The 27887-nt window shown below is 39.3% G+C and overlaps 1 protein-coding gene across 1 annotated transcript in view; it reads left to right on the top strand.

Annotated features, from left to right (window-relative positions):
* Window positions 1-27887, top strand: part of abhd17c (abhydrolase domain containing 17C, depalmitoylase) — a 74915-nt gene that overhangs the window by 14786 nt on the left and 32242 nt on the right. The window contains exon 2 of the mRNA XM_043677618.1: window positions 23867-24046. Coding sequence (XP_043533553.1) covers window positions 23867-24046 — 180 coding nt within the window. The remainder of the gene's footprint in view (window positions 1-23866; window positions 24047-27887) is intronic.

Below are 27887 nucleotides of genomic sequence, written 5' to 3'. Positions count from 1 at the left end.
TTTGGCAGCATCTGTGGAGAGGAAGCAGAGTTAATGTTTTGGGCCCAGTTACCCTTCTTCAGAACTTCAGAAAGGAGCTATTTGTTTGAGTCTCTGGTAAATGATTAAAGACTTCTGTATTGTTAAATTTTACGTGTTTAGGAGGTGGTGGTAAAGGTAACAAAATATGCAAGAGGCAAACATAATAAGAAAAGAATAGGAACCAGAATTAGATCAGAGAGGTTTAAAACAAGGCAAGAGAATGGTGGAGATTTCAGATTTGGGAGTCGTCATAAAATCAGTAGTGTGACATCACTGGGAAACTTAAGGAGATCAGAGAAAGCTAAATAAGGTGGGTGAGTTTTGAAAATATTCAAGTGGCATCATAAAGAAAACATAACCTTAACAATCCAGAGCGGGAGCCAGTGCAGGCCAAGTGATGATCTTAGCAAGCAAGACCCAGTAAGTATTTCTACTGTCCAGTCTTTAAAGTAAGAATTGGTCTTTCGATTTAATGTTTAATGCAAAGCAAATATGTTAAGGCCCTGACTATATATTTAATATTCTTTAAACTAGAGAAAATAACACACAGAATAATTTGAGATCAGTTATGGCAAGCAAAAAGGTCTGGCAGAATGCTGCTCCTGTTTATTGTGGAAAATCAGTACCTGGGGTGATATGTGCAGAAGGCGTCTGCAGCTGCAGCTACTGTAAATCTGCATTTCAGATCCACAATGACAGCTAGAGTCACTGTGGAGTATCTGCAAGGCTGAGATCTTTGTGATTTGGCGATACCTGTGTTGGACTAGGGTGTACAAAGTTAAAAATCCCACAACACCAGGTTATAGTCCAACAGGTTTAATTGGAAGCATTAGCTTTCGGAGCGCCGCACCATCATCAGGTGGTTGTGGAGTACACAATTGTAAGACACAGGCCTCATTCCTGATGAAGGGCTTTTGCCCGAAACGTCGATTTTCCTGCTTTTCGGATGCTGCCTGGCCTGGGCTTTTCCAGCACCACTCTAATCTAGACTCTGATTTCCAGCATCTGCAGTCCTCACTTTTGCCTCAGAAATGGGAGAACAGACTGAATTAAGGCATGGCTAGAGGAACAGTGTTAGTTTCTTGAGGTACTTGGACTAATTTAAAGGGAGATGTACCCTGCACAAGTTGAACCAGCAGGGCTGGGGGCCAATGTTCTCTCAGGAACATTGACAACAAACAGAATGGGAACCTGAGTGGAGAGATAAGAATAAGGAAAACAAAGATGGAAATAAAAATTGGTAAGTAGAAAACAGACATAAAAGGTAAAGGAAGCAAGGGCTAGCAGTATGTAGGACTGCAGGCCAAAAAAAAGTGCAAAACATGTCAAAGACTAACTATGACTGAATGCAAGGAGCATTTGCAATAAGACGCATTGGTGCAAAATTAATTGTACACCTGCATAATATGATTGTGATTGCTGTGGAGTGACCAAGGCTGGGAACCGCACATTCAAGGGTATGAATAATTATGAAGTTCACTTTGGTAGGTAATACAGAATGACAGAGAATTTGTTAAATGGTAATAACTTGGGAGAGCTTGATGTACAAAAGGACCAAAGTGTCATTATACTGTGGTCCTTCAAAGTAAGTGTGGGTGCAGAAAGCAGTTAAAAGACAAATGATATGTTTGCCTTCATTGCAAGACGGTTTGAGTAAGTGCAATGAAGTCTTAGTGGAGCTGTACAGGTCCTTGGTGCAACCACAACTGGAGTATTGTATGTAGTTTTGGTTTGCCTACCTAAGCAATGCTTGCCATAGAGGGATTACAGTGAAGTCTTAACAAACTGATTCCTGACAAGGTAGATTTGTTGTCCAAGGTGAGGTCTGGTTGCCTAGGCCTGTATTAGAGTTCAGAAAAATGAGGGGATCTCATTGAAACTTAAAAGATTTTGACAAGGCTGGTCAGACTGAACGCAGAGATAATGTTTCCCTTGTCAGGGGGTGGAGGTGGGAGTCCAGCACAAGGTATCACAGTCTCAGGATATAGAGTCAGGAAGATGTACAGCACGGAAACAGGTCCTTCTCGTCCGACTCATCCGTGCTGATCAGATATCCTATATTAGTCTAGTCCCATTTGTAGCATTTAGATTAGATTACTTACAGTGTGAAACGGGCCCTTCGGCCCAACAAGTCCACACTGACCCTCCGAAGACCAACCCATCCAGACCATTCCCCTACATTTACCCCTTCGCCTAACACAACGAGCAATTTAGCATGGCCAATTCACCTATTTGGCCCATCTCTGCCTAAACCCTTCCTATTTGTATACCCAGGTGCCTTTTTAAATGTTGTAGTTGTACCAGCCTCCACTTCCTCTGACAGCTGATTTCATGCACCACACTCTGAGAAAAAGTTGGCAATTAGGTTCCTTTTATATCTTTCTCCCCTCACTTTAAACTTATGCCATCCAGTTTTGGACTCCCCCTCCACCCCAGGGAAAAGGCCTTGCCTGTTCATCTTATCCATGCCCCTCATGATTTTATAAACCTCTAAGGACACCTCTCAGCCTCTGACACTCCAGAGGCCTATTCAGCCTCTCTCTCGATAGTTCAAATCCTCCAACCCTGGCAACATTCTTGTAAATCGTTTCTGAACCCTTTCAAGTTTTACAACATCCTTCCTATAGGAGGGAGACCAGAAATACATGCAAGACTCCAAAAGTGGCCTAACCAATGTCCTGTACAGCCTCAGCATGACCTCCCAACTCTTACACTCAGTGCCTATAAAGGAAAGCATGCCAAACACAATCTACACTATTCTATCTACTTGCAACTCCAATGTCGAGGAACTATGAACTTGCACTCCAAGATCTCTTTAGCAACACCCCCCCTGACCCTACCATTTAGTGTATACATCTTGCCCTGATTTGCCTTTCCAAAATGCAGAACTTCACATTTATCTAAATTAAACTCTATCTGCAGCTCCTTGGCCCATTTACCCATCTGATCAAGATCCTGTTGTACTCTGAGATAACCTTCTTTGCTGTCCACTACACCTCCAATTTAGGTGTCATCTGCAAACTTACAAACCGCACCTCTTATGTTCACATCCAAATCATTTATTAAAAAGCAGTGGACCCAGCACCAATCCTTGTAGCACACCACTGGTCATAGGCCTTCAGTCTGGAAAGCAACCCGCTACCACCATCTTCTGTCTTCTTCCTTCAAGCCGGTTCTGTATCTAAATGGCTCGTTCTCCCTGTATTACTTATGATCTCACCTTGCTAACCAGCCTAACTTAAGGAACCTTGTTGGATGCCTTACTGAAGTCCATATAGATCACATCTGTCACTCTGCCCTCACCAGTTCTTTTCATTACTACTTCAAAAACCTCTTTCAAGTTAGACATAATTTCCCATGCGCAAAGCCATATTGACTGTTCCTAATCAGTCCTTGTCCTATCCAAATACATTTAAACCTTGTGCCTCAGGATTGACCCCAACAACTTGCCCACCACTGATGTCAGGCTCACCGGTCTATGGTTCCCTGGCTTTTCCTGACCACCTTTTGTAAATAGCCAACCTCCAGTCTTCTGGCACCTCACCTGTGACTATCGATGATCCAAATATCTTGGCTAGGGGCCCTGCGATCATTTCTCTAGCTTCCCACAGAGTTCCAGGGATTTATCCACCTGATCAGATCCCAGGGATTTATCCACCTTTATGCATGCTAAAACATCCAGCATCACCACCTCTGTGATGTAGACCTTCTTCATGATGTCGCTGTTTGTTTCCCCATGTTCTATATCTTCGATTCTGGATTAGTGGTGCTGGAAAAGCACAGCAGTTCAGACAGCATCCGAGGAGCTCCTCAGATGCTGCCTGAACTGCTGTGCTTTTCCAGCACCACTAATCCAGAATCTGGTTTCCCGCGTATGCAGTCATTGTTTTCATCTATATCTTCGATGTCTTTCTCAACAGTAAACACTGATGCAAAATACTTAATTAGTATCTTCCCCCATCTCCTGCGGTTCCACATATAGGTGACCTTCTAATCTTTAAGGAGCTGTATTCTCTCCCTAGTTACCATTTTGTCTTTAATGTACTTGTAAATTCTTTTGGATTCTCCTTAACCCTATTTATCAAAGTTATTTCATGTCCCCTTTTTGCCCTTCTGATTTACCTCTTTAGTATTCTCCTACTGCCTTTTGTACTGTTCTAGGGATTCACTCGATCCCTGCTGTCTATACATGATGTATGCTTCCTTTTTTTTCTTTACCAAAACCTCAATTTCTCTAGTCATATAGCACTCCCTACACCCACGAGCCTTGCCCTTGACCCTAACAGGAACATACTGTCTCTGGACTCTTGCTATCTCACCTTTGAAGGCTTCCCATTTTCTAGCTGTCCCTTTACCTGCGAACATCTACCCCAAGTCAACTTTTGAAAGGTCTTGCCCAATAGTTTCAAACTTAGCCGCCTTCCAGTTTAGAACTTTATAAGTGATAGGCCATTTTGGATTGAGATGAGGAGAACCTGCTTCACTCCGTGTGCTGAACCTGTGGAATCCACAACCATTGGATGCTATGGAGGCAAAGTCACTGAATGCACTTAAGAAAAAGATAGATTTCCAGAAGTTCAAAGGGTATGGGGAGACTGCGGAGAGTGTTGAGATATAGGATCAGCCATGATCATGTTGAGGGCAAAATGGCCTACTCCTCCTATTCTCTCTTTCAATGTGGAATGTTTGGAAGATTAATTAATTGAGTTTTTTAACTTATTAGATTGGAGGCCCAGGTTATTTTAGAATTTTACATTGTGCTGTATGCATTATGAAGTATCTTCATGTAACCAGGCATTAAATTTAATTTCTGGAAATATTAATATTTCACATATTTCTTTATAGTTTTCATTTTTTAATTGGTAAAATGTGTGCATTTGAACTTGCTCATAATTCAAATTTAAAATTCTATCACGGTAAGTCATTCAGTTGATTCTTATAAAATTTGCTAGTTTTGGTATGGCACCAATAAAATCCAGTTGATTCTCATCGCCTTTGGGTAAAGGAGTCTTATGTTCAAAATTTTCCAGAAGACTGCATTTGCTGCAGCTACAATTGAAGGGGTGCACTCACTGCCAAGCAGTCACAGTGCCGACACCATCACTGCCAGAGGTGAAGGTAGCTGCATATGTCAAAGTTTGGGACTGACCATGGCATTGAGCAGCTCAAAGATATAACAACTGCAGGATGATTAGAGTCATAGAGCTGTACAGCATAGAAACAGACCCTTCGATCCAACCTGTCCATACTGACCAGATATCCCAACCCAATCTAGTCCCACCTGCCAGCACCCGGCCCATATCCCTTCAAACCTTCCTATTCATATACCCATCCAAATGCCTCTTAAATGTTGCAATTGTACCAGCTGCCTCCTCTTCCTCTGGCAGTTCATTCCATACACATGCCACCCTCTGTGAAAATGTTGCCCCGTAGGTCTCTTTTATATCTTTCCCCCCTCACCCTAAACCTATGCCCTCTAGTTCTGGACTCCTTGACCCCAGGGATAAGACTTTGCCTATTTACCCTATCCATGCCCCTCATAATTTTGTAAATCTCTATAAGGTCACCCCTCAGCCTCTGATGCTCCAGGGAAAACAGCCCCAGCCTGCTCAGCCTCTCCCTATAACTCAAATCCTCCAACCCTGACAATATCCTTGTAAATCTTTTCTGAACCCTTTCAAGTTTCACAACATCTTTCCAATAGGAAGGAGACCAGAATTGCACGCAATATTCCAACAGTGGCCGAACCAATGTCCTGTATAGCTGTAATATGACCTCCCAACTCCTGTACTCCATACTCTGACCAATAAAGGAAAGCAAACCAAATGTCGTCTTCACTATCCTATCTACCTGTGACTCCACTTTCAAGGAGCTATGAACCTGCACTCCAAGGTCTCTTTGTTCAGCAAGACTCTTCTAATATTTCTCTGTGCAGCTTCTTGAGTTTGAACTATTTCTTTTAGCCTCATAATATTGTTCAGCATTATAGTTTTCATAGCCAAGTGGGATGGCGGGCTGAACATTAAGCACAGTGGCAACCTGAGGGCTGGGTCGGATGGGGGTTGTGTTGATGAGCTGAGGATTCAACGTATTGAGCAAGTTTTCCTGATTTAAGGTGTCTGCCTTAGCTCAGTGATAGAATTATCACCTCTCAAGTGGGGGGGTTGTACATTAAAAACTGTTTCTGGAGACTTGAGTTCATACTCTATACCAGAGATGGGGAACCTGTGGCCTTCTAGGCCATTGTGTGTGGCCTTTTGAATGAATCCCCATGCCTTCGGCAACATGCACAAGAAATGCTTTCTTGCTTTTCAACCACTTATTGCTGCGAATCTACATTCTCCTACTTAACCAAAATCAAGACACCCTTAAGGTCACAAATGACGGATACCCATCTCGAGGATCAGCTAAAACCATAGACCTCCATGCTGCAACCAAATATTCAAATGCTTTCCTACAAAAAGCAGTCACAACAAAGTCATTAAAAGGTTAGTTTAACTTTAGAATTACAACTAACATAATGCGGCTTTCCAACATGAAAAGATTCCCACCTCTGCTCTATACTGACAAACTGGTGCAACATTGAGGGAATGCAGCACTGTTGGAAGTGCTATCAGTTGAATTAAATGAAAACAGATGCAAATTTAGTTTAACAACTGGACATAGAAGATCTCTCAGCAGTATACAAATATAAGCAAAGGAGTTCTCCTTGTGTCTTGGCCAATTTTTGTTCCTAAATTCAAACTTAACTGATGATCAAATCAATCCTTTCATTACTGTTCTTCAGACTTTATTGTGTGCAAGTTGCCTGTTGTATTTCTGCTCATTACAAGAGTGAGTAAGCTGCAATGTAAAATGGAGCATTCTGAGGTTGCGAAGGGTGCAATTTAAATGTTAGCTCTTCCAAAAATGTAGTGAAGAGTATTTATTTAGTGCCTATGCTACATATTCTTGCTATAAATATTGTGTTTTTAAAAATATTCTGATAAAACTTGTTTACTCTTGTAAGACTCCTTTGTTTTCTGTTTGTATTGGTCATTCTGTTCTGAGTTTTTCATCCAGGTTTGGGCTTCTGGGTGTTGTTGGCTGATTTGATCCAGAGTCCATAAACTGGCAAATTTGTCAAGCTAAGAAAAAGCCACTTGCTCGTTTAAAAGAAGAACATGTCTATCCTAACATTTTCACTCTTCAAGTGCAAAAAATTAGTAAAGACTTGTAAAGAGTAGATGCTGAATGTTGAATAATGTAATAATAAGGGTAACAGTTCAGTCTAAATGGAGAAAAATACATTAATTTATAAAGAATAGATAACTGAACATTGTTACTAGCACATCATGTCTATTGATAAAGGTGGATAAAGCGAACAAGTCAACTGTGTTCCCACTTCTGTGATATCTGGCATCTCCCAGGGAGTTCATCCTTACCTCTGCTTCTACATGTGCTCTCTTGCAACATAACAGCCAAGGGCTCAACCTCCACATGCCGTTGATTGAGAGCTCTGTCATGTGACTCAACAGGTTCACATGAGCTGTCAGATTACTTGTTTGTCATTACTTGTTGGGAGACTTGCAACTTCCTTTCATTAAACATTAGGAAGATAGGAACATTCAAGATGTTAGTAACTCATAGTATTAAAAACAACTTTCACTCCTCTAATGTTTATTCTTTGTTTGATAATCCTAAATCTACAATCCTTTGTTTAATCTTTTCTGTCAGTAGGAACAGTTCCCTTCTGCCCATGTGAAATGCTTTAGAATATTTTGGCATTTGAAAAGCCACTATTTAAATATAAATGAAAGGGAAAAGTTTGAAGACATTTGAGAAGGGAAGGATAATAGACAATATATCTCATGTTTATGCCAAATAAAGTACTTGTAACAAAGCAACAAGCACATTGTGGCTGTACGATCAAATTTGATCATTTCCTATGAAATTGCTCCCAAATCAGACTTAAATTGTACATAAATGAGATAGAATGACATAAGGACCTGTCTAATTTTGTACATTGATGAAGGCATCCATTTGGAGGAGTTTCTGAATACGTAGAGCAAAGTCTGACTGTGATCTGTCTCTCATAAGTAAAATGAAGTAATTTCCTTTGCAGGTTTAGGGGGTAAAATATGAGAGTCAAAGGCCTTCTACTTAATATTTAGCTAATAGCCAATAAACCTGAAACCTTTGCAATTAAGACAAGTATCAAGTGTAAGCAACATTTGGACTTTTGCCTTCAGTCACCCCCCCCCCCCCCCAAACAACTGCCTTTCTAGACACAGGTACCCTGGAGTGCAATGTAGTTGTTCTCATTCAATCAGAGGACACTCAAGATCTGTTAGTCCCAACCTTTGACCATGCAGAAGAGTATAGTGATTCATCATTATTCATGCCAACAGATGACTTTGTTATTTAAAAAAAAGCCAAAAATATATGGCAATGACAGTCAAATGCTAACACATCAACAAATTGAAAGATCAAACTAATGACAGTTGATCTTACCAATCCCTGTGATCATCCTGCTGATCCCATGGAGTTTGAATCCTTCACTTTATTAAAAGATGTGTAAGAGGTCAGAATGAAAAAGAAAATTGACTATCACAATGTATGGAATTATATTATTCAGACAGAGGACAGTCCTGAAGTTGTATATGAAAATTTAAGAGGTCTTGAGTTTTGCATACAGAATCATGAGCACTCTTCCAAATAATAAAGGGAAAGCTCCATAATCACTTTAGTACCAAGATAAAGAGATAAAAATCACACAACACCAGGTTATAGTCCAACAGGTTAATTGGAAGCACACTAGCTTTCGGAGCGACGCTCCTTCATCAGGTGATTGTGGAGGGCTCGATCGTAACACAGAATTTATAGCAAAAATTTGCAGTGTGATGTAACTGAAATTATACATTGAAGAATTGATTGTCTGTTAAGCCTTTCATCTGTTAGAATACAGTGATAGTTTCACTTCTTTCATGTGTAAATCACAAAACCCTTTTTTTAAAAGTTGCATTCTCGGGTTAGCTGTTAACAATGGTGATAGCTAGACAATATTGTCTAGCATATTCAACATATTGTCTAGCTATCACCATTGTTAACAGCTAACTCGAGAATGCAACATTTTAAAAAAAGGGTTTTGTGATTTACACATGAAAGAAGTGAAACTATCACTGTATTCTAACAGATGAAAGGCTTAACAGACAATCAATTTTTCAATGTATAATTTCAGTTACATCACACTGCAAATTTTTGCTATAAATTCTGTGTTACGATCGAGCCCTCCACAATCACCTGATGAAGGAGCGTCGCTCCGAAAGCTTGTGTGCTTCCAATTAAACCTGTTGGACTATAACCTGGTGTTGTGTGATTTTTAACTTTGTACACCCCAGTCCAACACCGGCATCTCCGAATCAAGATGAAGAGAGTTTTGTTTTAGGATCGTTGTGTTTTGATGGCTCTGAACCTGGAACACTAATTTTTCAATATATGTCTTAAGATTCTAGTTATAGGGTTCTTGCCCATTTTGAGAGATCTATTTTTCAGCTTATCATTTTAGTGGCTATAATGAAGGTTGTAACTGGTATATTGCATAAGCACTAGAGACTACTGCAGTCTTCAGCTGCCTCTGTTTTGATTAAAGTTCAGGTTAACAATTTCACTTATTTGATTCTGTTGTAATTTTATCATCATCATCAAGTAATGAAGTGAGCAAATATTCAACATTTGCCCTTCTTTCCTAGGTAGTTTCCCATAGCAGCTAACTGAGCTTCCCTTCATTCAGTGGTACTAAATTTAACTGGCATAGATTGAGTATTCATTCTCTGTGTGTCTGTGTGTACGTACGTACGTTTTCTCTCTCTCTCCCTCTCTCTCTCTCACACTCACACTGTCTCTCTCACACACTAATATATAATATATACTGTTCAACAGTTAGAACAGTTGAAACAGTGGGAAAAAAATCTTTACATACCCCTTAATGTCAGCCCTTTAGAGTTACAATAATGGGAATGTACATTAAATGCTTATCTTTTCACATTGTCATGCTCTCACTTTCATTATCTTCTGTAAGCAATTAATAGATTTTTTTTGTCTTAACCAGACATTTTCAGCATCTTAAAGTATGGTTTTGCAGCTGTAAAATATGATGTCTAGGCCTGGATTTTACTTGTTAGTCTCTTTAATGTTTGGAGTGCGTTTACTATTAGTTGCCAGTTGCAGCTATCCATATTTGTACAAGGCCCCACAAGTAACAAAGTCGATGACTGATCGAATAGTCTGTTTTTGATAGTTTGCTTCAGGGAAGATTGTTGGTCTGGACATCAGAATAATTTCTTGCTATCCTTCAGATGATATCATGCAATCTTTCACATTCAGCAGATAAAGTATATGGGGCCTTGGTTTGCAATCCCCTCTAAAAGCAACACCCTAAACTTTTCTCGAATTTGGCTGTCAGTTTCAATTCGCAATCTCTTTATTTATGGAATTACCACAGAGCCCCTAAATTTAATCTCCCATTTGATTTGCTTTACCATTTTTCTCCATTGCTTTAAACAGTGGAGTATCTCCAGTATTGTGTACTGGAGATCTCATTCTTTCATCTTCAGTGAAGAAAACAAAATCTAACCAGCAAAGGCGGCTTAAATTTAGTAGTTATAAATTGTCAGTAGCTTTGGTTGTTGATTTTTAATCTGAATCTCTTCTAGCATTGACACCTAGGCTACATACCAGTTGAATTAAGGACGTCTCAATATAGATTCGTAGTCTTTCAGAGGGGTAAGTTCACAACTATATGTTGTTATCAAATAATGTATTATGAGAATCTGCAAATCTGTTGCAGCTTCTCTATACAAAGCACAAGAAATTAGGTTGACCACAAAAGATAAAAACGGTATTGGAATGAATAAACTGGAAGAAAGCTGGTAAGATTCTTCAGTCTGAGTTTACTTTTTCTGACAGGAGGCCAACCCATGTGGGGTGACACCTGATTTTGGCATCTCAATCTGCCTGTAATTTTGAAATGCTTGGCATAAGGCAATGAATTACTAACTCACTTTCAGCTGTCTTAATGATTCCAGTTCAATTGCAGGAGTAGGCATTTCAGATCCACAATGTGGTCATAGGCTTTTGAAGATGCTGTTGGTTCACACTACGTCCAAGGTGTCTTGGACCATGTTCTGAATCTGGGAACCTTTTGGCAGTGAAGTTAAATGTTGAGGACTTCACACATGTCATAATGAAATATAGTACTGTATGATAAATTATTTTTTAATACATGATTGTTTTTAAAAGATCAGTGGTCATTAAGTTGACCAGAATTCTGCAATTTTATCAAGTTTTCATGTGCATTAGAATACTTTACCCACTGGATAAAATGGTCTTCAGAATTGTCTGCCAGTTGTCCCCTGTGGCTTTAAACCTACCAGTTAATTTTAGTTCAGCCACATCTTTCACTATATCCAAGTTTTGACAGATGGCTAAACCTCAAGCTGCCTTCAAAACATTTAACATATTTTGCTCTTTGCAAATGTATGGTGAAACTCAGGAATTTAGTTCAGCAGGGTTATTGAAATTGTTGTCAAGAGGACTGAGCACATGGTCATGGAGTCTTATCACCAATTAATAGGGTAATTTTTTAAAGTGGTTTTTCAGTGTTATGGAGCCTTGCACCGATTTACTGATGTGGGCCATTGTCCCTCTGCATCAACCAATTTCCACTCCTGTCAAAGGCCTGTTTCTGGAGGCAGCAGCTTATTTTCCAGCCCACCTTACTTCCCCACCACAAAGATAGTGTGAGTGGGTTGGAGGCAGGATTATAATGTCAGAAAATGTCCCAACTCCTGCCTTCCTCCTTGTATCTTAACTATTTATTTCAGTGATCAGGTTAGTATTAGTTTAACAACTCGACTCATGAAACAAACTTCTTTGCCTGCAGCAGGAGTTTTGTTCTGGCATCATTTTGCATTTTTATTTCATTGTATTTAAAATTGATATAGATGAAGCGTGATTGCATGTTTTTTTTTTTGACTTGAAAAATATTACCATTTCTACACTGTCGCTGTGTCAAAGTTCTGGAAATCCCTTCCTAAGGGCATTGTGGGTCAACCTACAGCACATGGACTGCAGTAAGTTAAAATTGCAGCTCATCACCACCTTCTTAGGGATGGAAAATGAATGTTTGCCAAGCCAATGATGCCACGTCCCAGGAGCAGCTATTCTTAAAAAAAACATAGGAGATATGATCAGTGAGTCCACAAATGATACACACAAAAATGTGATCAATAATGAAGTAGAAAGCCTTGGAAAAGAGAATGGGTGTAGACTGGCTGGTCAAGTGGTTAGAGGAGTGACAAATAGACTTTAATTCTGAAAAATGAGAGACACTTTTGGGAGGACTTGTAAGGCAGGGGAATACACAATGAATTACAGATGATCAGAAGAAACTTGGTGTGCATGTCCATAGATCTTCAAAGGCAGCAGGACAAGTATCTGGAATACTTGCCTTTGTTAGTTGAGGCCATTAATATAAGAACAAGAGCTGTATAAAATGTTAGCTCAAGCACAACTGGAGGACTGGGTACAGTTTGGTTCGTCGCACTACAGGAACGGAGTGATCACTCCAGAGAGCATGCTAAGGAGATTCACTATGATACTGCCTGGGCAGGTGTTTTTAAAGCTATGAAGAGAGACTGAATAGGCTGGGGTTGTTTTTCATAGAGCAGACTGAGCGAGGATCTGATTGAGGTGTACGGTTTTATGAGGGGAATAGTTTGGGTGGATAGGAAGAAATTTTGCCACTGAGTAGTGCAATCAGTAATCAGGGTGCAAAGACTTGAGGAGGCCAGGAGGTTTAGAGGGGATTTGAGTAAAATGCTATTTTTTTTCATCGAAAGGGTGGGGAATACCTGAAATTCACTGCCTGAAAAGGTGTTGGGGGCCGAAGCCCTCGTGGCATTTTAAGAAGTATTTAGGCGGAAAGTTGAATTGCAGTAACAAAAAACTAAAGGTGAAATGTTGGAAAATTGGATTAAAGTAGAATCATATTCTAGCAGACTCGCCTCTTGGTCGTTTGTTCTGTGTCAGACTACTCTCCTACGAACCTGACCTTGAGAATTTTTTAAAACATGTGCCAAAGGGCACATTTTGCAAAATGCTTGACTCTGATTCTGTTCTCGTGATGAAGTTTGCTTCCAGAGTCTATAAATCTTTCAAGATAAGGTTAAAACTTTTTTTTTTGTTTTTGTGAAACTCAGAATGCTTAGGATACTGTCTGCCTTTCTAATTTGTACAAAATACAGGCCATAGATACCACTTCTTCATCAATTACAGTTTATACCCATAAATTTCCTGATAAAATGTTATCTTTGGGAGGGAAGAAGTTTAAAATCCTAATGCTGCATTTTGACGAACGTCTGTAATTTTGGTTTATCATTTCTGACAACATTAGTGGAAAATACTGAAAGGAAATGTAATTGTTATGTGCGATTACCACATTGTCTATCATAGTGGCAAGTGTTAACATTGGCTGCTTGACTACTTCAAAGGGATCTCTTACTTTCACAGTGAAACCATCCTTGTAAACAGTGCTCCTTGGTGTGTAATTTATATTTAATAAGTTCATATATGCTCTTTTGTAAAAGTCGAGACTTGGCCCTATTTTTCACATCCCCCACTAGAGAAGTTGCCCCTTGTTTTTCCAAACATCAAACATTGAGTATTAATTGCCCACTTATGTACTACCATTTGTTAATTTAAAGGGACACATGGGGACCTTTTTAGATTTTCCTTCACCAGTCCACAAAAGTAATATGTACCACATGATTTATCACAATGTCTTTAAGAAAGAGTCATAAGTACATAGTTCAATTTAAACTGTAGAAAAAGATGGCAGTGTGTTAATAAGCATCAGCAATATAGTCATATTATCACTAACAGAACAAACAGACTGAGATAAAGAAAGATATTTTGGAATTCAAGGTCACGTACAAAATTTACTAAAAGTACGATTTATTCAATCAGTAAATGCAAATTTCTCTGTCGGCCACTTGAACTTGAGATTAAACTCATCAAATTTTACCATTTTTCTATCACTATTAAGAGAGGAGTGCCCATCAATTGGCCTGTGTTGGAAGAATGGATGAAACACTGAACTTTGACATGCGAGCAAATAAAGACTGACCATCTGACTTTTTGCCCCAAAGTATTTCAAAAAAATGCAATTTACATGAGATGATATGTTCTTGCATGTGATGTGATTAGTCATTTGTTGTATGGAGGGTGTTCTAGAACTCAACAGGCTGTTTTCCTGAAAATTGTCAGTCAAGTGTTTGCCAAAAGAAACTGACAATCTTGGAATTTATTAAACTGTCTATTTTGTAGTGTGATTATACTATACAGCACCTTGCACATTTATGCTTCCTTTGGCACTGGCTCACTAATAGTACATGGCAGAATAACTTTTCTCCAGAAAACCTAGGAAGCCCTAGTAGGAGGAGTGACTCACTTTGGTCAAATACCAGTTATGGGAAATTTGCATTGCAGTACTGAGGAACTGTTTGATTTTGGGTAGCTGAGTTAAAGTGGTACTGTGTGCATACTTAGAAATTCTGATTTTAAAACAATGCTGACTTATACAAATCCAGAGGATTTAAGTAAAATTGGGTAGGATCCTAAGGAAGTGCAATCATATTCTACAGGCTTTGATTTCTCTCTGGCTTTATGGAGAGACTCTTAAATATAATGATTTTAAGGTTAGATACTTAACAAGCCAAAGTGTTTAGTGAGCCAGTGCCAAAAGAAGTATAAATGTGCAATATGCTGTATAGTATAATCACATTACAAAATAGTTAGTTTAATAAATTCCAAGATTGTCAGTTTCTTTTGGCAAACACTTGACTGACAATTTTCAGGAAAACAGCCTGTTGAATTCTAGAACACCATCTATACAACAAATGACTAATCACATCACATGCAAGAACATATACTGTGTAAATGGCATTTTTTGGAGACATTTACAGATTACGTTAGAGTGTGGAAACAGGCCCTTCAGCCCAACAAGTCCACACCGACCCGCCAAAGCGCAACCCACCCATACCCCTACATTTACCCCTTACCTAACACTACGGGCAATTTAGCATGGCCAATTCACCTTACCTGCACATCTTTGGACTGTGGGAGGAAACCGGAGCACCCGGAGGAAACCCACGCAGACACGGGGAGAACGTGCAAACTCCACACAGTCAGTCGCCTGAGGCGGGAATTGAACCCGGGTCTCTGGCGCTGTGAGGCAACAGTGCTAACCACTGTGCCACCGTGCCGCCCCCGTGGGGGCAAAGAAGTCAGGTGGTCAGTGTGTTTTTTACACAGGTGGTGTTTTTGAGGGATTAACATGCAAACTTAATTCCACCCATCCCCACAAAAAAGTCATCTCAGTGGAATAAAGTAAAAACCAATAACACTCAAGAATTCATCCTAATTCTTTAACCATTTATTTGTTTCGTAGCATTACAAACTATATACATTTCATCCAGTACAACATAAACATATACTCTAATTAATTAACTACAGCATTTCATTTGAAATCCTACAACAATTCAGATAGTGATTATCAAGTAAATCACCCCAAGAGTCAAGAGTGGTGCTGGAAAAGCACAGCAGGTCAGGCAGCATCCGAGAAGCAGAATCGAAGTTTTGGGCCAGAGCCCTTCATCAGGCTTTTGCCCGAAATGTCAATTCTCCTGCTCCTCGGATGCTGTTTGACCTGCTGTGCTTTTCCAGCACCACTCTCTACTCTAATCTCCAGCATCTGCAGTCCTCACTTTTGCCTAAATCACCCCAAGAGCCTGGTTGTATAATATCATCATGTGGATTTCCAGTAATGACTTAGAATCATTACAGAAGTACCTGTCCTCAGTTGTGTCTAGGTATTCCATATTTTTGAAATGATCTTTTTATAGAGTGTTTTCACAGTGCGATATTACTTTAATTTGAATAAATGGGTGACATACCGGCTATTATTATCTCCTTGCACTTTTGTAGCTAAAAATTATTATAGCCAAATGTTTTAACACAAATTGCTTGGAACTATATAATGACACAGCGCGTACATTCTGCCCATCATCTTTGCGCAAGCTCTTTCAAAGAACTATCCAGATAGTTCTATTCCCTTCTCTTACACTGGGGAAAAAAAAATCCCTGTTCGAATATATATATATATCCAATTCACTTTAAAAATTATTATGGAATGTTCCTTCATCCACTCAGGAAATGGATTCCAGACCATCATAACTAGCTTTTCTTCGTTTGACCTCTATTTCTTTTGCCAGATATCCTAACTGTGTGTCCTCTTTTTACCAGCCTTTCCTTTGCTGCTGTGCTATGTGTGATACTTTTGAAGGAGTGCTTTATAAATCAGGTTGAAATCAGTGATCTTATGTTCACGGTAGCTACCTTTTAAGGTACAACTGCAATGTGATCAGGAGCTTAACAGAATCATTTTGGAACCCAGCATAGTGTCTATTCATTGTTTCTTGTGTTTTGTGCTCACCTATTTAGGAAAATTCTTGGATTGGAATGAGAAAAAAACTCCCAAGTATTGAAGACTGTAAAGAGTTTTGTGCTTTTTACAACTTGTCAACTATAATCAGTGTTACAATGTAGAAAAATGCAGCAGCCAATTTGTATACATTGAAGCCTCAGATGCAACATAACGAATAGCAGATACTTGGAGAAATTTCATCACCTCCTTTTATTAGTTCATGGATCTTTACCACCTGAATGTGCTAGTTAGATCTCATTTTAATGATATATTTGATTAACTACTCTCTCCCTGATATCAACACAGATTCTGTACTCAAATAACTGGCCTGAAATTTGAACCCGCAATCTTCTCACTTGTGTAACGTTTAACCGGTTGGCGTCTATGATCTGAGCACTTGTACCTTCTTTATAAATCAATGATTAGTGAAAGAAAACTTTGCAGATTTAGGCTGGTTCTATTCATGTTGGTCTCATTTGGTGTAGTAGATAACAGACATTTTATATACTTTTAAGTCAAGTTTAATTTTCAATACTTTGTGAAGGTAATGAATACCACTTGATCTGAATGACTACTTTAATAATGTTGGAGTTAGACCTTGTGGTGCAGTGGCAATGTCCCTACCCCTAAACTGAGAGACCAGGTTCAAGTCTCACTTGCTCCAGAAGTGTGTAATAACATCTCTGAACAGGTTCATTTAGAAAAGTGGGTTAATAAAAAAAATCATGTTGGAGTTCTATTAGGGTGTAGATTTACCTTCCGTAAGATATTTGACTCTGGACAAATTACTTCTAATCCAGCACTTGCTGCGAGAGTTTGACTGTTACAGAAATGTTCCTGAAGATTCGAATTTTTACTGTGCATTTTTAAATTGTGATGTATCATTGGTGTATAACTTGCTTTGGATTACAGATCTGAATTTGCTTTACCCCAAATCCTGCTTCAGGCTTTTGGATTGATCTATAGAACAATATGCAGTTTCTTTTTGTTTGGATGACTGATTTGATTTCATTTGATTTCTGTCAAACTTCAGTTTCTTGCAAGTGAGAGCATGCAGCTGTTGTGTTAAATGACTTGCAAGGTATTAATACTTTAGTACCATCTGATTTAGTATGGTGCTTAAAATGAAAGTAAAGGGAAAGGTTAACCACTGCCCCATACAGGAGGCGACCAGTTTTCTCCACAGCCACCCAAGCTTTGTCGATTTTCACTCGAATGGGAATGACCAACTCCAGAATGTTACTATCAGCTTACCAAAAAGTCCATTTTGATGACGTCCAAGGGCCAGAATGCACCATTGGAAACACTTCTGAAATGAATACCATGTGTTAGTTGTTGAGGCGAGAGGGATAACTGATATTGGTCAGTTAATTTAGCAAAAAGTCTTCAACTGAAAGTGAGAGTACTACAAAATAAAATGACTGATTTGTTAGCAATTTACCATAGTAATTTACCTTTGCTACAGACTGAGAGGCCCTCTGTTTCCGAATTCTCTATGGTAGCTGGTTTGTGATACAAGTGGGTTTATGAGACCAGAAAGCACCATACACTTAAAAAGTGGAGAAAAAGCAGTGACTATCAATTAGATGCCACATAGAAAGGTATAATGTGTTTTTAATCTTATCCAATTCCTATTCTGTGCTGTTCCATTTTTCTGTATGTAAGTTCCATAAAAATGCAATTTAAGAAATTGCAAAGCTCTTTAAGACTGTTTAAAGTCTATTTATACACCTGTCAAGAGCCTATTACTGCTGTTGAAATGAGATCCAAACAGTATTATGATTCCAATACAATGTTTTCCTTTCCTGTCTCATGTTTCACTGTTCACCTGAAATATGTTGTGATTTATGCAGAACTTATTCTTTTGCTCTTCTTTCAAATAAGAACCACTGCAAGAAATCAAGCTTCTAATTGCTAACAATATCCACCTACATCAATCCGTTAAATAACAGCATTTTCTAGACATGGAGTCGTAGGAGTCTACAGCACAGAGAAAGGCCATTTGGCCCATTGAGACTGTGCCAAGCAAAAACAGCCACCTAACTATTCTAATTCCCTTTTCCAGCACTTGGCCCATAACCTTCAATACCATGCATAGCAAGTGCACAACTAAGTATTCCGCAAAAGGTATGAAGATTTTTGCCTCTATCATCTTAACAGGCAGTGAGCTCCAGATTCCCAGCACCCTCATACTTATATACCTTTCAGTCATGTCCTGCCTCAGTCTCCTCTGCTCAAAGAGAAACAACTCCCTCTAACCAGTCATTCTTAACAACTGAAACTCTCCAGTCTTTTCCTTGCTGTTCCTTGTTCATTTCTCATTCTCGCCAGCTCTAACTGCAACAAGAGGAATTCATATAAATGGATGCTGAAACTCCAAGCTGACTATCAAATAACGAATAACACCAGACCTTGAACCACATCTGGAGTTCTCACCCCCTCATTAACCTGCTTCTGCAAATTTTCACTATTTCTTATCTCCATTAAAAGAAAATCTCTCTGGGCTGTGCCACTGCAAAATGGTGATAACTCAGCTAATAACCAGATCTTGTCTGTCCCAGCTTCATTAAAAGATTCTGGCCACCAATGTTGTTGTTTTTTGTTTTGTTTATAGCAGCATTTCCCTAGCCTTGTCATGATGTGTAAAGATGCACATGTGTCTCTTGCTTAGCAGATGAGCTAAAATAATTGCTCCTGCTCTTCATTCAAAGTTACCCCTTCTTCAGGATTTGCTGTCCTTCCAATCATGTTTTTTGGCTCAGGGTGTGCAGCAAAGACAGAACCTGTGATTAGAAGATGGTAATAGTGAGTAGGGGAGAAACAAAGTGTAATTGAATAGCTCACCACTCAGATTTTATCTGTCCTGCACTGCTACTACATTCCAAGCAGTGCATTATTTTTCCACTTAGAATGAAGACTCCACTTTTAAGTGTTCAGCTCCGTTTCGACTACAGGGAAATTATACTGGAAACAAATATATACATCAGGGTGACTTTCCTTTTTCACCCAGTTTTGGTTTTATTTTGTTTTTCCATGCTATATTTTGTGCTTTTGAGATTGAATTCACCCACTGTCCCTATACATTGTGAACCTTGTTGGGGTTTTTCGTAGCTTTTTTTGCTCAATTTGAAATGAATGATATTCTTTTGGATTGTTATCTTTTTTGAGTAAAACTTGTTAGTTACTTAATTTTCTACATCTCTGAACTGCCAGAAGTAGAGACGTGAGTAAGTTGATGTCTTTTGGCATCAAGAAGAGATGCACTTAATGAATTGTTCTTTCTTTTTTCCTGAGATGTGGGCATTGCTGGTGAAGCTGATATAGCCCTACCCTAATTGCCTAGGAGGTGGCTAGGAGTTGACCACATTGTTGTGGGTCTGGAGTCATATGCAAGCCAGACCAGCTAATGGTGGCATATTTTATTCCCTCAAGGACTTTAGATTTTGTAACAATGGTTGCAAAGTTGCCATGAGAGCAGCTTTTTAATCTCAGATTTTTATTGAATTCATTTTACCATTTGCTATGGTGAGATTTGAATGCATGTACCCAGAGCATTTGAATGGGTCTCTGCATTACTAATCCAATGACATCAGCACTATGCTACTGCCTTCCTCAGTTAGTCCATTGCAACACATTTGGTGTCTTCTGTCTCTGAAGCTGCATTTTTACTCTGTTTTAAAGATATTTTAGTCATTTGTGTAACTTCAAGTTACCTGCTGTAATGTGGTTTGTGATTCCTTCACTGTGTTTAGTATTAATTGAATTTGATATTTAATAAAGCATGCTACTAATCCAATTCCTCCAGTATTTACTGAAGGAAAATGCGGTTTGGATTGGAATCCATGCAAACAGTGCATGTCGGCAAAATATTTCCACTGAATATCAGATCAGCAACAGAATTTTAAATAAGTCTCAACATAAGCTTTTTGTTCATATTCTGATTCATTGCTGAAGTGACAGATATACCAAATTTATCAGACAAGTTTGAAAAATACGTTTTGTATCCTATTGGAATGTGACTGCTTTGTTCCTTGTTCACGTTTCAAATGTTTGTCTTTGTTTTTAGTGTAAAATCATGCACCAAATGAATTTGTTCCATGAATAATATGATAAGAAAAGGTATTTTCTTAAAATTCACTCTTCAATTTTCATTTGTATAGTTTCTTTACAATATTTTCTTGGCAATGAAGTTGTCTAAAGTGGTTAAACTGTACAGTCCATTTTTCTTATGCCTTTCTATTCACCGTCATGTATGTAAACATTTAGATTATTTTTGCTTTTGGGATATAAATATTTGTGTACTGTATATAACTATCAAGAGTTGGCTCTTACTAGTTTATTTTCATCAGTTTATCTTCACTGCTTGCATCAGTTATTTTTGTGAGTGCAGGAGAAATTTTCAGTAGCACTTTCTTCAGTATATGGGGCTGACTGTTTTTCATACAATGTTTGCTTAAATTCTAAGTGCAGAGTTGAGACCAAGCTTGTATTACAAAGTAAGCTGAAGGCCAGTTGGAGGAACTTGGAACACATTTCTGAACATGTGGAACCTTGCTTAACATTATACAGAGACTACTTGTATATGGTACTGCTAATTTATCATTGACCTCAAAATGGCTGTCTCCATGTCAGTTCAGAAAGCTGCAGTTTCTTGGTACAAATTAATCATCTTTGGCTTCCACCAGGTTTTTCTTTGAGTACAAATTGATATTAATTTAACACATGTCTTCAAGTGAAAAAATGACTATTTACCTTTTAGAACATAGAACAATACAGCACAGAACAGGCCCTTCGGCCCACGATGTTGTGCTGAACATTTGACCTAGCTTAAGCATCCATCCATGCACCTATCCAATTGCTGCTTAAAGGTCACCAAAGATTCTGACTCTACCACTCCCACCCAATGAGAAAAGGCCTAGTACTCTCAACCTATCCTCGTACGACCTATTCTTCATTCCAGGCAACATCCTGGTAAATCTTCTCTGCACCCTCTCCAAAGCTTCCACATCTTTCCTAAAGTGAGGCGACCAGAACTGCACACAGTACTCCAAATGTGGCCTAACCAAGGTCCTGTACAGTTGCAACATCACTTCACGACTCTTGAATTCAATCCCTCTGCTAATGAACGCTAATACACCATAAGTCTTCTTACAAGCTCTATCCACCTGAGTGGCAACTTTCAAAGATCTATGAACATAGACCCCAAGATCCCTCTGTTCCTCAATAACCCTGTATTCCGCATTCTTATTTGTCTTTCCAAAATGGACAACCTACACTTGGCAGGGTTGAACTCCATCTGCCACTCCTCAGCCCAGCTCTGCATCATATCTAAGTCTCTTTGCAGCCGACAACAGCCCTCCTCACTATCCACAACTCCACCAATCTTCGTATCATCTGCAAATTTACTGACCCACCCTTCGACTCCCTCATCCAAGTCATTAATAAAAATTACAAACCGCAGAGGATCCAGAACTGATCCCTGCAGAACTCCACTTGCAACTGGGCTCCAGGCTGAATATTTGCCATCTACCACCACTCTCTGACTTTGACCGGTTAGCCAGTTTTTTATTCAATTGGCCAAATTTCCCTCTATCCCATGCCTCCTGACTTTCCGCATAAGCCTACCATGGGGAACCTTATCAAATGCCTTACTAAAATCCATGTATACTACATCCACTGCTCTACCCTCATCCACATGCTTGGTCACCTCCTCAAAGAATTCAATAAGACTTGTAAGGCAAGACCTACCCTTCACAAATCCGTGCTGGCTGTCCCTAATCAAGCAGTGTCTTTCCAGATACAAATTTTCCTCAGAGATTATTAAGAAAGCTATTTGCCGCACAGCTCCTATGTTCAAGAACCTTTTATCTAGTCCAGGGGTACAATTAAAAACATTGCCAGCTATAAATCACACAACACCAGGTTATAGTCCAACAGGTTTAATTGGAAGCACACTAGCTTTTGGAGCGCTGCTCCTTCACCAGATGGTTGTGAAGGAGTGGCACTCCAAAGCCTGTTAGAATATAACCTGGTGTTGTGTGATTGTTAACTTTGTACACCCCTGACCAATACCGGCATCTCCAAATCATTGCCAGTTATATTCTTTAGTCGACATTATAACCTTGTTGTGAAAAATTCAATCTAAAATTTAAAAATTGTCAGTCTTAATTTGGTGGAGTTATAATAATTTTCTTTGTTTAAAAATGCCACCAGGTACTTGAATTGTGAATGGGGATCTCTTGGTGGAAAAGCACATGGATTGGCACATTTTCCATTTCAAATGAAAGGGAGGATTTCTGTGTAAGGTTGACTCTAGTAATAAAGAACTTGGGTTCACGTAATGACATTTGTATCTTCTGAATCCACAAAAAACTTGAGAATAAATGATCAGCTTTTGAGGTTTTGTCACTTTAAAAGGAAATTGCTATCAGTTGTATGCTGCAAGTTCCTCCAAGCATTCATGATCAATCAGTTAGTCCACTTTTAGTGGCATTGAGGATTGAATGTTTATCAGAATGTCATGAGATCTTTTCCATCCCCCTGAAAAGGCATATAAGTTTTTCTTAATAAATATAGGCTAGAAGGTTGTGCACACTAAAGGTGAGAAGATACAGCTGCCACTGAATTTTGTTTTGGCCCTGTTTAAAATATACAACTACCTTGAGGTTTTGTGGACAGCATTGAAGTATTATGCAATAGGAGTTAAAGAAAAATAATGGTTATCTCAAATGTGAGTAACTTTGAGAACACAGTAGAGATGTTTGGTGTTCTCTATGAGCTTGGATGTTCAAGATTGTCAATAAATGGCTTATGTTGAATCATCAAAGAAAAGTATTTGTACTTCTAAAAGACATGAAGTATTTAAATAATTTTAAAGAAACAACATTATACTTAACCGATTTACAAAAAAATTAACGAAATCTTGAAAATAAATATTTACATGAAGGTGAATGAAACCTCTATGTTCTGAACATGTGCAATTTGAAAGATGTTCACATCGAGTAAATAACAAATTAGTGGTATTTTACATGTACATGTATATATGCGGTGTTTATTCGTGTGAAAAACAAGCAAAACTTGAGGGACCCCTGAATTGAACGAGACTGCGCCTTCAGTTTAAAAGAAAAAAGTAATATTTTGAATATCTCATACTTGGAAAAACAGAAACTTGAACAACTCATTGAAGATGACCACTATCTGTATAACCATGTATCAGTACCATCCAGGAGTGGTGTGAAATTCAGCACTGTATTTTAAATAACTGTATTGTCGTGTTTTATTATTTTATTCAAATGCCTGTGTCTTGTATTTTTTTTTCAGATATGCTGTTAGTCCAGAGAACATCATCCTGTATGGTCAAAGCATCGGTACTGTCCCAACGGTAGATCTTGCATCACGCTATGAATGTGCAGCTGTTATTCTTCATTCCCCTCTTATGTCTGGCTTGCGAGTGGCGTTCCCTGATACCAGGAAAACTTACTGTTTTGATGCATTTCCAAGGTAAGTGTAATTGATGTTGACATCTTGAAGTAGTGAAACTTTATAATTTGTGCACGATGTAAATTGGTAACAATTAAAGTACTGAAAAGTTGCGTTTAGAGTTATAGCCATTGAGGTGTACAGCACGGAAACAGACCCTTCGGTCCAACTTGTCCATGCCAACTAGATATCCCAACCTAATTTAGTCCCATTTGCCAGCACTTGGCCCATATCCCTCTAAACCCTTCCTATTCATATACCCATCCAGATGCCTTTTAAATGATGCAATTGTACCAGCCTCCACCACTTCCTGGCAGCTCATTCCATACATGCCACACCCTCTGCGTGAAAAAGTTGCCCGTTAGGTCCCTTTTATATCTTTCCCTTCTCACCTTAAACCTATGCCCTCTAGTTCTGGATTCCCCCACTCCAAGGAAAAGACTTTGTCTATTTAGCCTATCCATGCTCCTCATGATTTTATAAACTTCTATGGGGTCACCCCTCAGCCTTTGCGCTCCGGGGAAAACAGTCCCAGCCTATTCAGCCTCTCCCCATTGCTCAAATCCTCCAACCCTGGCAAAATCCTTGTAAATCTTTTCTGAACCCTTTCAAGTTTCATGACACGAGTCAATTAAGCTTGACCTTTGTAAGGAATCCATTACTTCAGTGATTTCAAATTGTTCTCATTTCTAGTTTGTCAGCTTTCCTCTTTCTCCCATGTTGACCAAAAAGGTTTGCGGCTCAGGTTTTTGTGAAATAATTAGTTTGAATTTTTAAAATAAAGGATTTATGTCCCCTCTAAACCTGGATTTTTGAGCATTAATGTGAAGTTAGTTATTAGCAAAAATTAATTTTTTTACTGCTTAAAATCATTTATGAGGATCATGTACAATATTCAACAGCTAGTTAATTTGAACACAGAATTGAGTGTTTTATTCAGGTCATAGCTGCCATTAAGCTTAATGAAATGGAAAATCTTGAAGTGTCATGACCGTACCTAGGATGTTTCATTGGCAACAAATTTACCATAAATCAGTCAAAATATTATACCACTGTCATCCTGGGAAACAAAGTCACAGACAAGCTGTCATTGTATCAAGTGTGATGACATACTTCAGCATTTAACTCATTACTGTTTCAGAAGGCATCAGTGCCACTTTATAAATACAAGATTATTTTTTCTTTCCCTTAATTTTCATATAAATAGTCAAATAACCATAACTCCTTGAAATAATTGGTTCCTACTTGTAGGATTTGATAAATGTTCTATCAATCGTCCATGTTGGTGCTTCCAAAAAAAAGTGCAATTGTGGGACATTTTCCTGTCGCAGCCTTTTGAGTTCAACTGATTATGATGATAGGGAGAAACCCCATGAGCTCCAAGTTAAAGTTTTTGCACACAAGCGATATTATTTGCTATTCAAGCACATAATGGTCTCTCTTTTTGTAAATATTATATTTTATGTTGAATGTGCCATAAACTTTCTTTTGGTAGTAAATGTTGCTTGATTTAAAGGCACCAGTGAACTGGTAATGTTTGGCTGAATTTTGTCAGCAATTGACTGGTTGCCAACTTCAGCCAGTTTTATGGAGGGTTCCTCTCTGTCAACTGTAGCGAGGTTTCTCTCACTATTCCCCGAAAGTCACATTATTAGCTATGCACCATGTCCTATAGCTCCTCTCTTGTCCTATTTTCCCTCTTGTCAGAGGTGGAAATATTGCCACTCATCGGACCCTTGGGATTCCTTGTGCTGAAGCATTTTTAAAGCTCAGCCTGCGCCAGGTCAAGCCAAGAGTTTCACTTCACTGTGCACAGTGGAGTGGGAGGGGAACCAAAACACAACACTTCACAAGTGATGCTTCGTTGTAAACACAAATGCACATCTTTCTTACTCTCTCTTTCTTGCTCTGAATCATTCTTGCTTGCTATGTTGCCCTTGACATACTGTGCTTTGAGAGTTGGGCATTTGGTTGAAAAGCATGCAATTTGTTTGTAGCTTACACTGCTGTCACATGTTGCAGGATTGAAATTGGTTCATTATAGCAGCATGGAGAAAGTGAGGACTGCAGATGCTGGAGACCAGAGTTGAAAAATGTGATGCTGGAAAAACACAGCAGGCCAGGCTGCATCCGAGGAGCAGGAGAATCGACGTTTCGGGCATAAGCCCTGAAGAAGGGCTTATGCCCAAAACGTCGATTCTCCTGCTCCTCGGATGATGCCTGGCCTGCTGTGTTTTTCCAGCATCACATTTTTCAACTCATTATCGCAGCATGTCTATTCCCATGATTGCTGACTCTGACAGCTATGACAAGCTGTCTGTCTTTTTGTCTGCACTTAAAGCAAAGCAAGACACGAGACTTTACACTCTAGCTGAGGGGAGAAAGTATACAAAGGCAAGGCAAGTCTGGTAGATCTACTGTAACTGCAAAGTGAGTGAGCATCATGAGAGCAAGTGAGCAGCCCTGAGATGTATCCTAGTCGAACCAATGAGTTGGGTGCCTGAAACTGCACTCAACATGGCCTGGCAGCAGTCTTAGAATGAAAGATTCCAGTGTACCCCAAAGTACAATGTTTGAAGTGTAGAAACATACTGTAAGTATGTTGGATTTGTGCCTTGAGGATATGTTGAGTCTGGTACATGTTCACTGCCAGTGTCTGTTGACAGAGGGTGCAGGTGGTCACTGTCTGTGGAGCGCGTCCTGAGGTGTTGCTGCTGGGCATTTCAAGTTGAAAGCCGGGAGGTGCAAGTAGTGAACTGGATTCATTAGCTACCCTCACTGACTTCAATGTCAAGAGCTATCTTAACTGGAACCACCTAGTTTCTGTCCAGCAGGTGGAAAAAAGGAAACAGTGTATAAGCTTGGTAATAATGACATGTTTTTGCATGCAAATAGTCGCTCACCATTCACTCATAAGTTCGGTCTCACTGTTCAACACTTCATTGCAGAATCCAATGTTTTGCACTTGATGTTGAGAATCTAGTTTCTGCTGATCTCACTCGATTTTTCACAATTGACAAGCCACACCCATGACCTGTGGCCAGTAGTGTTCCACAGCGATCAGTGCTGGAACTGCAACTATTGACAATATATATTAATAAACTTGGAGTAAGGGTGTGAATGTACAATAGCCAAATTTGAAGGTGACACAAAAATAGGTGGAAAGGCAGTTTACGAGAAGGATACAGGTGGTTTAGAGATAGGTTAAGTAGTAGGCAAAACGTTGGCAAGGTTTGAGAGAAGATTTGTAGCTCGGGTGCTCATTGTTGTGGTTCTGTTCGCCGAGCTGGGAATTTGTGTTGCAGACGTTTCGTCCCCTATCTAGGTGACATCCTCAGTGCTTGGGAGCCTCCTGTGAAGCGCTTCTGTGTTGTTTCTTTCGGCATTTATAGTGGTTTGTCTCTGCCGCTTCCGGTTGTCAGTTCCAGCTGTCCGCTGCAGTGGCCGATATATTGGGTCCAGGTCGATTGTTTGTTGATAGAATCTGTGGATGAGTGCCATGCCTCTAGGAATTCCCTGGCTGTTCTCTGTTTGGCTTGTCCTATAATAGTAGCGTTGTCCCAGTCCAACTCATGTTGCTTGTCATCTGCGTGTGTGGTTACTAAGGATAGTTGGCAAATGGAGTATAATTTTGGAAAGTGTGAAGTTGGGAATTTTCCTGGAATCCTGGCATTTGACATGGACTCCATTAACAAGTAGATTTGGACCCCATGTCCAAATGGGGACCAAATTGGCTTGACCTAGGATGGATGCATTGATTCACACAAATTGGTGTCCTTCATTGTCTGAAGTGTGAAGTGATACAAGTGATGGGTGGTCATGTCTCTTGGTGGCTAGTTGGTGTTCTTGTACCCGACTGGCT

Source organism: Chiloscyllium plagiosum, chromosome 36, assembly GCF_004010195.1.
Source record: "Chiloscyllium plagiosum isolate BGI_BamShark_2017 chromosome 36, ASM401019v2, whole genome shotgun sequence".
Classification (NCBI taxonomy): domain Eukaryota; kingdom Metazoa; phylum Chordata; class Chondrichthyes; order Orectolobiformes; family Hemiscylliidae; genus Chiloscyllium; species Chiloscyllium plagiosum.
This window is presented reverse-complemented; position numbering and strand designations above follow the sequence as displayed.